This window comes from Argopecten irradians, chromosome 5 (assembly GCF_041381155.1).
Source record: "Argopecten irradians isolate NY chromosome 5, Ai_NY, whole genome shotgun sequence".
Lineage (NCBI taxonomy): Eukaryota > Metazoa > Mollusca > Bivalvia > Pectinida > Pectinidae > Argopecten > Argopecten irradians.
The window spans coordinates 26098675-26114231 of NC_091138.1; the positions used below are offsets into that span (position 1 = coordinate 26098675).

The 15557-nt window shown below is 32.9% G+C and overlaps 1 protein-coding gene across 2 annotated transcripts; it reads left to right on the plus strand.

Annotated features, from left to right (window-relative positions):
* The first annotated feature begins 21 nt into the window (after positions 1-21).
* LOC138323357 (protein Njmu-R1-like) lies at positions 22-14912 on the plus strand. 2 transcript variants are annotated; one of them, XM_069267936.1, is made up of 14 exons: positions 84-143; positions 839-903; positions 1833-1915; positions 3658-3723; positions 4062-4187; positions 4719-4877; positions 6140-6197; positions 8339-8395; positions 9195-9314; positions 9674-9738; positions 10097-10278; positions 10564-10664; positions 12033-12103; positions 13069-14912. In XM_069267936.1, the coding sequence occupies exons 3-14, from the start codon at positions 1854-1856 to the stop codon at positions 13202-13204; spliced, it is 1203 nt and encodes a 400-aa protein (XP_069124037.1). In that variant the 5' UTR covers positions 84-143; positions 839-903; positions 1833-1853; the 3' UTR covers positions 13205-14912. The 2 variants fall into 2 exon arrangements, with proteins under 2 accessions (XP_069124036.1, XP_069124037.1); XM_069267935.1 differs by lacking the exon at positions 839-903 and having other exon boundaries at positions 22-143; positions 13069-14911.
* Positions 14913-15557: the final 645 nt, after the last annotated feature.

The window sequence follows — 15557 nt, forward strand, 5'->3', positions numbered from 1 at the left end:
TGACAGGTGGCGCTTTGTGACGAAATCGGCGTCACCATAACGTTTTGATTATTTGTCTTCTTTTTGTTAAGCGTCAATATAACGTTGATGCTGGACTAATGGAAGGAAACGGGTCAGAAGAAAACACAAGCACGACTTCTGACGTTAGTGTTAGTTTGTGGATTGGTTTAAGATGCCCAAAACTCTCTATACATTGTCTTGTTAATAATCGCTAAAACTGATATGATATTTTACCCCTCCTCTCCTGATACTAATGGATACTTGACTCCGACATCTGATCACAGGATGTGGCAATGTCTGGATTTGTAACCTACAAACAGCTCTTCCCAGTCTGGCAGTGCTGTCTTACCAGAACAATGATATTTAATTAAATTTTTGGTTTCATTTGTAACAATTGACTTGATCATGATTGAATCCATGATCCAATAACAGCTGATAAAATTGTATAGCCTATACTCTATAGCCAAGGATTGAAGTTGAAGTTACATGACGTATAAATCCTTGCCTGATAGTTGCCTAAGGCTTACTTTTACTAAACATTTTGGTCTCTACGACTGTTATGTATTATTTATGGGTGTATGTTAGAATATGCATGCAATGAATGACAACTCTAGGAAGATTGATAAAAAAGTGTGTTTGATAAACTTTTTAATTCCATCCATTTTAGAACACTACCATTAGTGGTCTGGGATGGATTTTAGTCATAAGATAGGATTTATAGATTGATACATGTATCTGAATAGATAGAAGTGCTATATAATATCATATAATACTGCATCCTCAACATCCCAGGGATTACTATTACTATCGTTACATCCATCTCTGGACTATCTCATAGTTACACTGAAGGCAGACCAGTCACAAGGCCATGCCAACAGAAACTTCCTTTGAAGATTACAGAGAGTGAGTCAACTACAATCAGAATGTACCATTATTCACTTCTTTTGGTGTACATCAAAGAACCAAACTCACTACTAAGTACTTATTTGTTGTCGCTAACAGAGTCTTCAGCTTTGCTATGAGTCCAGGGTTGATTTACATGTATATGAATTAAACAATACTGAAAGCATAACCCCTGGAGTATTGAGGATGACCGTACAAAATAAATAATAATATGTAACTATATAAAAGGAGTGTGTGACTGTACTTTATGGCCTTTTCACATATAATAGAAAGCCAAGTGTTAAGCATGGTTTCTGTCACCCAGCTGAAGGTTCATACTTCATTATAAGTACCACACTACATACTTGGCCATTGGTATTGAGGGTCTTTGATTGAGATATAAGTATATAAAATATAGATATAAACAAAATCACTTTTCAAATCAAAATTAAATTGTAAGTAGTGTTAATGGAGCTTGTTATGGTGACTTGCACAGTGTGTTTTATCCAGCCTATACAGTATGCTCTTTTACTGATTATTGGTCAGTATATTTGTCATGTCTCATGCTGGAGAATGTTTCTTTTTACCTAACCTTGGAACTTGACATGAATACATATACTGTCCCTTTAGCTCTATAAATGTATATTTAGCCATCAGAAAGTTTAATTAGGACAATTTAATACCTAATATTACCCTTTTTTTTATCTTAAATTAGTTATTTCTATGTGCATTGTCAATTTTTCATTTGGCCCTCTTTTGCGATGTCTAAATGCAAAAACATTGTTGTTTTGTTATTTTATTTCAGTTATAAATGAGAATATCAAATAGCCAGCAAACTTCTAGTTGCTGTTAATGATTGAATTAATTAAGTAATTTAACAGGTTTATTTTGGGTGTTGTGAGCCTACTTCTACATGGTAATGTAATCTTTGCATATTCATTTTTTGATAGGAGAAGTCTGCTGTTCCAGACATGGAGAAAAAAGAACACGATTTTGGCAGACATTTTGCTCTTTATTACTGTAATGTACACAAGTAAGTTTATTATGGAAATCATGAATTGATTCAAATTCTTCCAGACAGGAAGTATGAACATATAGCACAAGGAGAGGTATACCGTATTTGAGCCAATAAGCGCCTTAAAAAGGAAGCAAAGAGGGCGTTTAATAGAAACAAATTTGGACTTGCCTTTCATAAATTTATTCTACAAAGTAGTCATAAACTAATTTGCAAAAGACATCAGTAAGGAAACCAACACAGTTTTAATATTTTCAGTTTGCATTTAATTTAAAGTAAGTGAAATGGAAGCCTAAAAAATGGAAAGCTACGCTTATAGGTATGGGGTTGGATAAGGTAATTGTGGTATATTTCATATCTGTTGTACCTGGTAAATAAACCACACGAAACTCTCTGTTGATCTCATAATTGCCCAGTTGTTAATTTTTTCTCCTAGTTTAAGATATGTATATATATATATAATATCAAATGCCAGACATTTCAACTAACCCAGCCATAGTTGGAAAGACATGCAGGTGATTGCAATTGAGCACTCTTCCTACTGGACACAAACCAAGCATCAATCAAGAGAGAGATTCTGGATTACCTGTCTACAGACCCGCTATCCAAAAAGCATTAACGAACGTTAAATATATATTATATATATTACAAATTGACATCAATTGATCACTCGCTTTTCAATTACTAATCCTTACTTGCAGTATTTTCCCGTTCGTTTCTACGCTTTATTGATCCTTTGCATATGCTACCCCGTAAAAATGCGACTAAATTTAGGATTGTGCTCCATTGCATACACCGGGAAGAAAGGTGACTAAACTTGTATCCTATACAAATGAGCACTACATATGAATTTCGCCATACATTTGACGTCACACGTGGCACGTTTTCCAGTCACCCCTTATAACATAGTGTTCTGCCGAACATCATGGCTACAAGTTGGTAGATTTGCCTTCGACTGTCACTTGCCGAGGGGTTAATTGTGCTCCATTGTGCTGCTTAATATTTGTCTATTTTCATTGTCCCGAATTACTGTTCGTATCATATTATGTAATCATGTTCATTTTGTGTGTCTTGATAAAGGGGCAGATCTCCTCGAAAATTTGACAATTTTTTGTCCACACGGTTAGAACTACAGACTTACATTTGATGTGATCCTGTGTCATCTGGAAAATCCTGTTGATATTACTTCTTTGACCCTTATAGTATGAAATGGATACACAGGTGTAATAAATATTACTGAAGCTTTACATATAATTATAATTAATTTTTCTTTGTTTTCATACCAAATCTGGCTTTCTGATTGGCCAATATTTTTTTTTGCATACTGCTATGAAAAAAAATCCTAGAATGGCGCGAAAACCTGACGTTATCGTGACGTCACAATAGAGACATTGACGTTGCGTATTGATTCGGAAAAAACAATCCCTTGGAAAACCACTTTAATGTTACATTTAAACATACTTCATTTTATCAAATAGAGTAGAAAATTAATTATAAGTATTGATGTCACTGTCTTTTAATTTTATAGGGTTATGGAAAGAAAAATTGTTTGGAAACTTTTGTGAGAATCTGCTACGCGGATTCACACAGTTTGCAAATAATTTTTTTTTCATATCCCAATAAAATTAAAAAATAGCGACATTAATGCTGAAGTGAATTTGTTTGCAATTTTGATTTCTTGAATTCATCATATATACACGTACAGTAATGTACTCATTGTAATGATGTTGATATCTCACCTTTCACATTCTGTTAATTAGAGAAGACAAAAATTCAGAGACTGATAGTATAACATCAGAAGCCAGCCAGAATGAGAGCAGCATCAGGTAATTCATTATTATCATACAGCAGTAAAATCTGCATCTCAAGTAGATCTGTTTGTGTTAATTTCTTGTTTCCCTGATGTTGTAACATAACATAAATGAACTGATATTTTACATATGATTGATTTTGACATATACTATGGATGATTTAAATTTAAGAAAAGAAATTGCCACAAAACTGTTTCTGTCTCAGGTACAGTAGAAATTTAATGAATGAAGTTGCTATGGAAAAATTCATTACCTAAAAACAAAACACAAAACAAAGTTACTAAGTCACCATAAAAGTGATTGCAATTTGAAATTCATATCTGTAATTCACATTTACATTTTACCTTACCTAGTCTGTCTGTATTATCTACTGATTTGGAGGCATCAGTTGAAACTGAACTTCGGAAGTTCCTTGGTCAGAAACTAGCAAAGAACTTAGTTTATAGTGATAATGGATCCATATCTACAATGGAATGCAGGTAAGGAACCAAGTACATTCCAGTTTAAGTCTTATTGATGGTACGACTTTGTTAGCTATTTCTGGAAATATTTTTTGATCCAATTTATATTAGGCACATGACTTAATGAAAAAAGATGATTTTGTTATTGTTTGCTGTTGATGTATAATGTCAAGAAATTACTAAAAAGATTTATCGAACAATCACTAGAAATGTAGAAAACAAGAAATGCCATCAAATTATTGTATTTGTTTAAGAACTGTTTGATGCATAGATGTTCATGATATGCACTGTATGCTTATGAACAATGTCGTTGATATTTTCCAATCCCTGGGGCCGTGGTGGCCAAGTGGTTAAGATGTCTCGACAAATTATCACAAGCCCTCCACCTCTAGGTTGCGAGTTTGAATCCCATGTGGGGCAGTTGCCAGTTACTGACTGCTGGTCGGTGATTTTTCTCTGGTTACTGTGGCTTTCCTCCACCAATAAACCTGACTTGTCCTACATGACCCTGGACGTTATAAACTAATAAAACCCTGATATTTTCCACAGGTCAGATGATGATGTGAAGACCAGCTTCTCCTGTTACTATTGTATGCTGGAGAATGTGGAGGATAAACAACTGATCGTCAACGACGACAGCACATCAGATCCTCAGCAAAGGAAATATATTGTTTGCTTCACAGCATTTCAGAAAAATAACTTGGACCAATATCCTTTCATAAAATGGTGTTTTTTCTTCTATGTTAAAAGGGAGATAATTCAATGTTACTTTGCTCACTTGAATTGGGATGAAAAAAAATCTTACTCTGACAGGGCATACAGGGTAGTTCAAAAGATAAGGGTTTTCCTATGTTCTTTTTAGGTCACCTGAGACAAAGTCTTCATAGATAGAAAGGTCTTAAGGTCCTTTACAAAAATTGTGAATGACCTGTATATTACCCTGGGGTCTTGTGTTTCCCCGTTGGGAGGGGGTCAAGTTTACTGTGGTTTATATAGGGAAAACACTTCATTGAGAATTATTCGATCATTTGTTACAGGAAATGAGTCAAATGTTGTCAGAATGATCAGTATGAGATGGTCAGAATGATCAGTATGAGATGGTCATTGAATCCTATTAACAAAATTCCCATGACTGACCCCCAGGGGACTGAGGGATGGGGCCAAAAAGGGTCAAGTAATCTAAAATTTCTAAAATCTTCTTCTGATATTCTGGAAATGGCAGCATCAAATACTCTTGAAAAATGGACAGGTCTTAAGGTAACTGGTCCTTTACAAAAATTGTGAATTATATGACCCTGGGGTCTCACGTTTTCCCCTGGGGATGGCGTTAAGTGTATATAGGGAAAACACATTTTTGAGAACTATTTGATCATTTGTTATAGGAACTGAGTCAAATGTCAGAATTATCAGTACAAGATGGCAGTAGAACCCTCGACAAAATTTTTTCTGACTGATACCCAGCTGGTGTCTGAGGGGCAGGACCAAAAGGGGCCAAAAAAGTTTTACCATTATGTAACCGTTTTAACTTCAAAAATCTTCTTCTAAACTTCAAGAAACAGTATAAACAAATATACTCTCTCACAGATAAAAAAGGTCTTTTGATCCTGTTCAAAATTTGTCAATTATATGACCCCAGCATTCAGTGTTGCCTTCTGGGGAGTGGATCGAGCTATAATTATATTGACATTATTGCAAGGTAAATTAGTACCCTATATAAGCACTCAGGTGACCGTCAAGGCCTCTGGGGCGTCTTGTTATTTGACCATTTGTTATTTGACCACCATTTGTTATTTGACCATTTGTTATTTGATACATTAGTATATTGTGTTTGCATTTCCTTAGGTGTTTACCATACACATCAACAAGTTTGATATGCAAATGAATCAAATAATGTACTAGTATACAATATTTTTGCCTTTTATTGCTCTAGTGATTCAAGAGTAGCAACATTTTTGTCTTAACTGCAGAACCTTTCAGCATGAATTAGATGTCTACTGTAAAGGCGTTTTGAAATATCTTGATGACCAGGTTAGTAGTTAACACAAATTAACTTTATTTATAGAACAACAAGAGTGTCTATAACATGTATAGTCTCAGAAGTAGAACTTTCAACTGTTAGATGCTAGATAACCAGAAAACACCTGTTACTGCTTCACACGGATATTTGTAGGCAAGTACAATTGTTGCTACTTACTAAAGTATATTTAGTAATGCTGTGTTTTCAATAATAGTCTCAATTCTGCTTTTCTAATACCAAAATATAACATAGTTTTGCCTAATACACACATGCAACAAAGATAAATTTTCAAAAATTCTCAAGGTAAATATGTGATTGATTAGTTTCGTCTATTTTAAAGGACTGCAAGTGAGTTGAATAAAAATCATGAATTTACAGTAAAAACATTTACATTGTGTGCAATAAACCACTGTTTATAACAAGTATTCTCGCAATGAAATCCAGGTTTTTGATATCTAAATCGTAATAAAAACACTCTTATAGTAGATATAATATCACTAATATTAAAGGTAAATAGTTAAATGTGTCACAATTGCAAATAGGTAGAGAAACAGATTGCCAATCAGTACTTGTATAGTTGATATATTATTTGCCAATCAGTACTTGTATAGTTGAAATATTATTTGCCAATCAGTACTTGTATAGTTGATATATTATTTGCCAATCAGTACTTGTATAGTTGAAATATTATTTGCCAATCAGTACTTGTATAGTTGAAATATTATTTGCCAATCAGTACTTGTATAGTTGATATATTATTTGCCAATCAGTACTTGTATAGTTGATATATTATTTGCCAATCAGTACTTGTATAGTTGATATATTATTTGCCAATCAGTATTGTATAGTTGATATATTATTTGCCAATCAGTACTTGTATAGTTGATATATTATTTGCCAATCAGACTTGTATAGTTGATTATTATTTGCCAATCAGCACTTGTATAGTTGATTATTATTTGCCAATCATAATTGTATATTTGATATGATTATTTGCCAATCAGTACTTGTATAGTTGATATATTATTTGCCAATCAGTATTTGTATAGTTGATATATTATTTGCCAATCAGTACTTGTATAGTATTATTGCCATCAGTACTTGTATAGTTGAATATTATTTGCCAATCAGTACTTGTATAGTTGAAATATTATTTGCCAATCAGTACTTGTATAGTTGAAATATTATTTGCCAATTAGTACTTGTATAGTTGAAATATTATTTGCCAATCAGTACTTGTATAGTTGAAATATTATTTGCCAATCAGTACTTGTATAGTTGAAATATTATTTGCTAATCAGTACTTGTATAGTTGAAATATTATTTGCTAATAGTACTTGTATAGTTGAATATTATTTGCCAATCAGTACTTGTATAGTTGAAATATTATTTGCCAATCAGTACTTGTATAGTTGAAATATTATTTGCCAATCAGTACTTGTATAGTTGAAATATTATTTGCCAATCAGTACTTGTATAGTTGAAATATTATTTGCCAATCAGTACTTGTATAGTTGAAATATTATTTGCCAATCAGTACTTGTATAGTTGATATATTATTTGCCAATCAGTACTTGTATAGTTGATATATTATTTGCCAATCAGTACTTGTATAGTTGATATATTATTTGCCAATCAGTACTTGTATAGTTGATATATTATTTGCCAATCAGTACTTGTATAGTTGAAATATTATTTGCCAATCAGTACTTGTATAGTTGAAATATTATTTGCCAATCAGTACTTGTATAGTTGAAATATTATTTGCCAATCAGTACTTGTATAGTTGAAATATTATTTGCTAATCAGTACTTGTATAGTTGAAATATTATTTATTGCTACAGCTTATATTTCTTCTATTAATTTTATGCAAAATCCTTGATACACTGTACACTCCAACTCTATCAAATCACAGTATATGTATTTACTGTCAGTAAATGATGTACCTATAATACAAATACTACGGTGTGATATGTACCTTATAGCTTCAACATTATCCAGTTTATATCTGTACTATAGTAATTCTACAACAATATACTCAATAATTGAATAACCATTATTAGTAATTTGACCATAGTATTTCTGCTTCTGTGTATATTATGATTTAATGCTTGGCTTCTTTACAACGTGTGGCCTTCCTACTTTAACCAAGGTTTGCTGTGATCCTAGCATGCAAGGAGGACCAACTACACAGGACAGTAAAGTACAGGTAACACAGTTACAGGATAGCAACAAAAGTTCTGATGAATGGAACTGGTATAAAGCACATGCTTACGAAGTGTTGATAAAAGTTGTCAGTATACATTACAAAAACCTCTCATTCTCATGATAGCATAACAATGGAGCCATTTATTTGAAATTTGTCATTGATATACTGTATACTCCAACTCTATCTAATCACAAGTATATGTATAATATATGATGTACCAAATATTACAGTGTAATATGCATAGCAACAATAGTTCTGATGAATGGAACTGGTATAAAGCACCTGCATAGAATATACTAAATGTTGATAAAAGTTGTTTAAAGTTTATGATACAAATACCATAGCTCATTCTCATGATAACATAACATTGAAGGTATTCATTTTGATATTGCTGACTAAAAACAAAATATTGAAATATAAATATTGAACAAGCTGTTAGTTATTTCCCCTTTTAATCCTAGGGTAATATGAATTGCAATAAAATTGAATGAAATATTTTGATCCTATAATACAAATGTAGGTATTTACGGTATCTACCAGGTAAATTAATGTAGTGATAGACTCATCACCTATCTATTCTTCTATCAGAAGATAAAATCTTGATGTATAAATGCATCATGATATTTCTATAAGTTTGAAAGTTTTCATGTTTTCAAAATTCATAATAGAATCTTAATATGAGATCTTGATTGATTTACACGTGAGTGATGCATGTCATCCTTTGCCATTTATTGATTGCTAGCATGCTTGTAAAGTTTTTCTGTGATGTTTCTTAAGTATTGATTGTTTGTTTCTGTAGCTTACAAACATCAATACCTCTGTCCGTGCCTACCTGGAGAATTGGTGTGAGGTGACCATGGACTATACCTGTCGATGTATGAAATTACTCGGGCCCAGTGTAAAGTACATTCTCTATGGGGTAAGGATACTATGAATCTAGTAAGAAAAATGCTGGGTTAATGTCAGTTATGTGTAACAACAATTGTTTAGAATAAAGGCTTGATGAAGTAAATAGAAAAGTTTTAATGTGCAGTAAAACTACACAAATTCAATGTTAAATCTTAGTATTCCTCTATAGCAAAAATACAAAATTTGTTGTTATGAACAGAAAGTCTTTGAGTTAAACAATTTCAAATAACAATGCTCAGCTATATATTGTCTATGGAAACATATCCAATTACTATTATATGTGTTGTCAGTTATAGCTCAAACATTTTGATTTGTAAGCTATATTTTCATCATATTTTGAATTAATTACGATTTAAACTTAATTTTCAGGCATTAGTGGATGCCACATTTGAATTTAAAGGCATGACGGAACAGCACCAGCATGATTTAAAAAGGTACATTAATTTACTCATCTAAATTTTGTACATCAAATATCAAAACTTTCTATTGATGATAAAGCATACCGATAGCTATTTGATTTTAAGGAGTTGTTCACATGGTTCAGTTTTATGAATATCAAAATCACAGTTAGATAGTACCCATATTTTTCACTTTTGGCATTTAAAGTCTCAGTAATTCAATAATACACGGTAATATTAAAACCAAGTACAAAAAACATTTCGAATACACAATAATTTTCATGACATTTTTAATTAAAATATTTAAATAGAAAAATAACAATTACACATTGACATGCAGATACAGAAGTCACAAAATAACCACGCCATGCCATGATTTGTTCTTTACTTGAAGGTTCCTGCATGCCTGTAATCTGTCGGAGATTTTAAAGCAAACAGACAAGGAAAAGCGTGGAGTGAGTCCCGCATCAACTGGGAGTTTAGACTTACTGGTTGACCTGGGGGAGTGTACTAGTGCTCCTCAACAGACACTCACATTGACACTGTCGCAGGACGAGGTCACATGTTCTCCTGAAGGTTGGTATCCTGTGGTATATACCATGGTGTTGTTCCAAAAGTCTGGTGTTGAGTAGGGGAGGGGGAGCGAGAAAAACTCCTCTATAATGTTATTCTTAAATTTTCCAATAACTCTTGTTCACTTTGTTTATTAAATCATTGATTAGAAAATTGGGGAAATTAAATACATATCACTTTGAATTACCTCCCATCTGGCATTAAAAAAGTATCTGTGAGTGTAGGTGTTAAATCAAAAATGTTTATCAATAGGATTTTCTGAATTTTTCTATGTACTTGTTTTTGTAGTTTGCACAACCTTCTGTGAAGATTGGAGTAAAATTTTTAACAAAACTGACTACCACAGAGCAAGTCAAATCAGACACGTTTTGGAGGCTTTTAAGATAAAGGTATGTAGTCATAAAGAGGTATAGAGTTGAAATGGCAAATCTTTTGTTGAAGGTAAAGGTGATGTGTCAAGCTTTAAGGTTATAAATTGATCAAAGACCTTTTCATTCTGAATCTCGGTAAATACATTTCAGGAATTTATCTTATCTTCTACCAAATGGATCAAATCTGCAATGTAACAATGTTGACATTAATTTGGAGTTATCTTTCTTTGAGCTGAAGACTTTTATGTGGTACTGGCCAACTTCCTCTGCATGTGTAGAGAAACAAGAAGTTATGATACACATGTTTATACAACTCTAGCACAACTGATGTCCCTGTGATAATTGACTATAATAACTAGACTTTCTTAATATATGCGTGCATGGCCATTTGAAAATGGCCATGAGTAGATGATTTTTAGTTGTTATCAGATGTGATGTGTCAGTGCCTAATTATCCCCTGCCCAACGAAGTTGGGGGGGGGGGGGGGATATACAAATGGGTTCCGTCCGTCCGTCCGTCCGTCCGAATGGTTTCCGGAGCATAACTCTAAAACCAGTAGAGATATTTCCACGAAACTTCATACACACATTAGTCTTATGGTCTAGTAGTACCTTTTGCTATTTTTAGGTTTTCATTTTTTGTGCTTTTTTCTGTAACCATAGAAACATTGCTGAAAATATCATATTTTTGTAGCAGGTTCATTTCCGGAGCATAACTCTAAAACCAGCAGAGATATTTCCACGAAACTTCATAGACACATTCTTTTTATGGTCTATTAGTACCTTTTGCTATTTTTAGGTTTTCATTTTTTGCACTTTTTCCGTTACCATGGAAACATTGCTGAAAATATCATGGTAAATGGTAAATGTTACTTTGCAAAACTCCACCCATCTTTGTGTATATAGTCTAATATAAATGTCAAGGCTGTATACCTGATTCAACTATTGCAGCCCCGCTCTACTTGAATTATACTCCATCTTTCTTGAGCTCAACTTCCTTTTTCCTGTTTTTTTTCATACTCATAAGTCTCCACAATCAAACTTACTTCAGCTTTGATATCTCCATTGGTGGGGGATCTGAATGACTATGTCCTTGTTTAGTCAATAATTTAGGCTAAAATTCAGCAATTATTTAACATTGCAATCAATGTATTTGTGAATAAATAAAAAAACCTTCTATTTATTTTACATTGATTTCAAAACAAGTTATACAACTTATGCAAATCACTCTCGATGGCCCGAATGTAAGAGTGTGAGGGGTCTTATAGTGTGGGAGGAAACAAGATGGCTTGCAGAAAACCACGTGATCGGGCAGGTGACCCTTACCTTTCCACTACACCACCAGATCACCCAATGTATTTGTTTATTTGATCATCCTATTTTCCAGTACATCCAAAGTATTAACACACTGAAGAGACTACTTATCCAGGCGGAGGCTGATTACTATGCATTATATAAGTAAGTGGACTTGTGTTACTTCTTACACTCTTCTGTATTTGCCTAATGCAGAGTTATCTGATCTTGAGAGTAGTTTATTGTGTCATCAGGTTTTTGTGACTCAGTGAAGCAATCAATTCACACCCTCAAGAGAAGGTATAAGGAATACATGATCATTGGCTTAAAATGTAATAAAAAATATATTTGAGTTGCCATTTTTTTCCGACCCAGCCAAATATATAGCTTATACTCTAAGACACTGACCATGTATAAATTTAATCCACTACCATTTATTAAAACATAATACATATTTAATCTGAAATATGCTTTCACTGTTGCAAATATGTCCGTCTTTCAAACAAGGTTCTGCCGTGGAAGTAGGTTAGCCGAATCGCCGTACATGATGAAATTCTAAAAGTTTTACATCTGTGCCGAATACAACAAAAATATATGTAGTTAAAATTTGTATTTTGCTAAGATGGAATGTTTTCTAGGACTGAGAACATTGTAAGAATGCACATTGTGTCATTCTTGAAATTTTTATATGCCCTAAGTCTGATGGCAAGTCAGCTTATACTGAAGAGTATGGTCTGTCGTCAGGCTATCTTCCATCAATCAATCATGCTAGTGATAACTAATGCATTTGAACAATTTTTCAAAAGATATCCAGATACTTGGAATGTTGGGATTAAAAACATCCAAAGGTTACCTACAAGATTGACCTTAAGGTCATCAGAATCAATTTTGATAAGAATTCAAGAACATATTCCTCATTAAAGAAGGAGCCTAAATTCCTTACAGTTAGCTTTTAGCATGCTGGTTAAATGGGCGTTAAAGCCTAATTACCTTTCTGATCATATGTCGCTTTACAAAGGTTTGTTTGGTATAATTCAGAATGATTTAAATGCGGAAAAGCTGTCATAGACTTTGACTGATTTTGTGATGAAATATTTTTATCTATAAAGTAACTATCTCTTTTATTTCAGATCCTATGTATTTATCAAAAACTCTGGGAACTCGGAAATACTCCTGAATTACAGTCATTTAGACTCGGTACACGAGATACAAGATGTTGTCAAGTCCTTGAAGGAATTCATCACAGAGAATCTGCAGCAGACCTAGGGATGAAACAGAAGTGACACTATAGCAGCATTACACCCGTGTATTGTTTATTTTTGATGGAATTATTGATTTAGGTGCCCATCAATTAGAATGACTAAAATGAGAAGTTTTCATTTTATATCCTTAAAAACAGGGAGCAATGATTTAGAAAATAATGTACAAAAATTCTTGTAAGGTTTTATTTTACATCGATCAATACTAAAAAAATATATGCACATTTTGATTTTAATGAGCTGCTATATTAACAAAATACATTTGAGTTCATCATACCATCGTCAATAAAGCTGACATTATGTTGGTTTTTTTGGCAAGCTGAACCATCATATTTACTATACTTTCACCTATCATATTTTATAATAAACCATCATAGTATGTGCAATAGGTTTTCCTTTTTTTGCTTACAAAGTTTTGGTACTGGAAAAAATGAAATTATATATGATTCAAGATATTCCTATACATGTATTTGTCTTTAATTAATTTAATTAACTTATAATAAGGATGGTTTATTGACAAAAAGACTTGATTAGTTTCTTTTTTACTTCAGAATGGTGTAGAGCCCCAAGTCATATCATGGGTTATCGTTTGCATATAATGATTTGCATTAGAACAGCTTGTATTTAGAATCTAAATTAAAAAAAAAGGTACCAATTAATATTGGAATATTGTTGCATTTATGTGTAAATTTTTGTACCTTACTGAACTTGTTTGGTATTTGTGCAGTGTGATATTTTAATTGAACATTAACAACATGTAGGTATATGCATATTGAATGATCCACCGTGGTTTTGGACTTCATCTTAATTTTGATTTATAGCAAAAAGTGAAATTAGGTCTGAAAGCAACAGCATTGTGTTGCTGCTTCCTACAAGAGCTTGTAACATCTAATTATTAAGATTTCTTCTTAACTCACCAAGAAGTTGAAAATTCTTTTTAAACTTGAACAGTTGATGTAGTACATATAAATGTTTAAATATACATTTAAAGCTTAAAACAAAATTTGAACGATTCTGTAAATGCCGATTAGTGCCACCTTTCAGTGATTGTGACATCTTTTGATGTAATTTTTAGCTCGCCTATTCGAAGAATAGGGGGAGCTAATGTTGTCACCCCGGCGTTGGCGTCGGCGTCAGCGTTGGCGTCCCATTTCACGTTAAAGTTTTTGAGCAAGTTTCTGTTTCGTCAATTGTTTAAGCTTAAGTCATCATAAATGTTTATGATTTTATTTTCCTAATGTGTATGGATGCTGAACGTGATAATACAACCAATTTGGGGCCCTTTAGGGGATTTTTGAGTCTGTTAATTTGTCATATTTCCATGTTAAAGTTTTTGAGCAAGTTTCTATTTTGTCTATTGTTTAAGCTTAAGTCATCATAAATGTTTATGATTTTATTTTCCTAATGTGTATGGATGCTGAACGTGATAATACAACCAATTTGGGGCCCTTTAGGTTTTTTTTGAGTCTGTTAATTTGTCATATTTCCATGTTAAAGTTTTTGAGCAAGTTTCTATTTTGTCTATTGTTTAAGCTTAAGTCATCATAAATGTTTATGATTTTATTTTCCTAATGTGTATGGATGCTGAACGTGATAATACAACCAATTTGGGGCCCTTAAGGTTTTTTTTTTGAGTCTGTTAATTTGCCATATTTCCATGTTTAAATAGTAAATACTTGAACATCAACTTCTTCTGATTAGGCGAGCTTTGCTGTTCTGTGACATCTTTTGATATAATTTTTGTGACATCACAATCACCGGAATATGGGACTATTTGTAGTAAATTGCACATTACCCACATCTAAACTCACATATTGCTCCACGTGGGATTCAAACTCGAAATTCAGAGGTGGAGGTCAGATATAGGGATATGTTGGAACACCTTGACTTGAACACCATGTCATGGTATTATTGTTGTATGCATTTGATATGGTCAAACATGATTTGTAAGATTTTGTTTGCATTAAGGACTAAGTAATTTTTGGAAGAGAGCTTAAGCTCGAGTTAAAAAAAAATTGCAAATTATTGTTTAAAACGTATACCGTATATGAATGCACGATTGTCAGTAAGAACACTTGATCTTTACTTGAGGTAGGGTTTTCATGAAGATGATGAAAATGATAGATTTGATTATAGGAATCAGTGAAGGTATATTATAGAGAAATGTGTTCAAGTGTCGTAAATAGGCTTTAGGATCATTCAAATTTTTTAATGTGTAACAGCCAAAACAGGTATGTCGCGCCCTCAGTTAGATTTTCGCTGTGAGCTAAACTTTGCCTACGGTTTGACCTTTGACCATTCCTGAGTCGATAAACGCATATACAACTGATTGAAACTATTCACAACATTTGTGGTGTGAA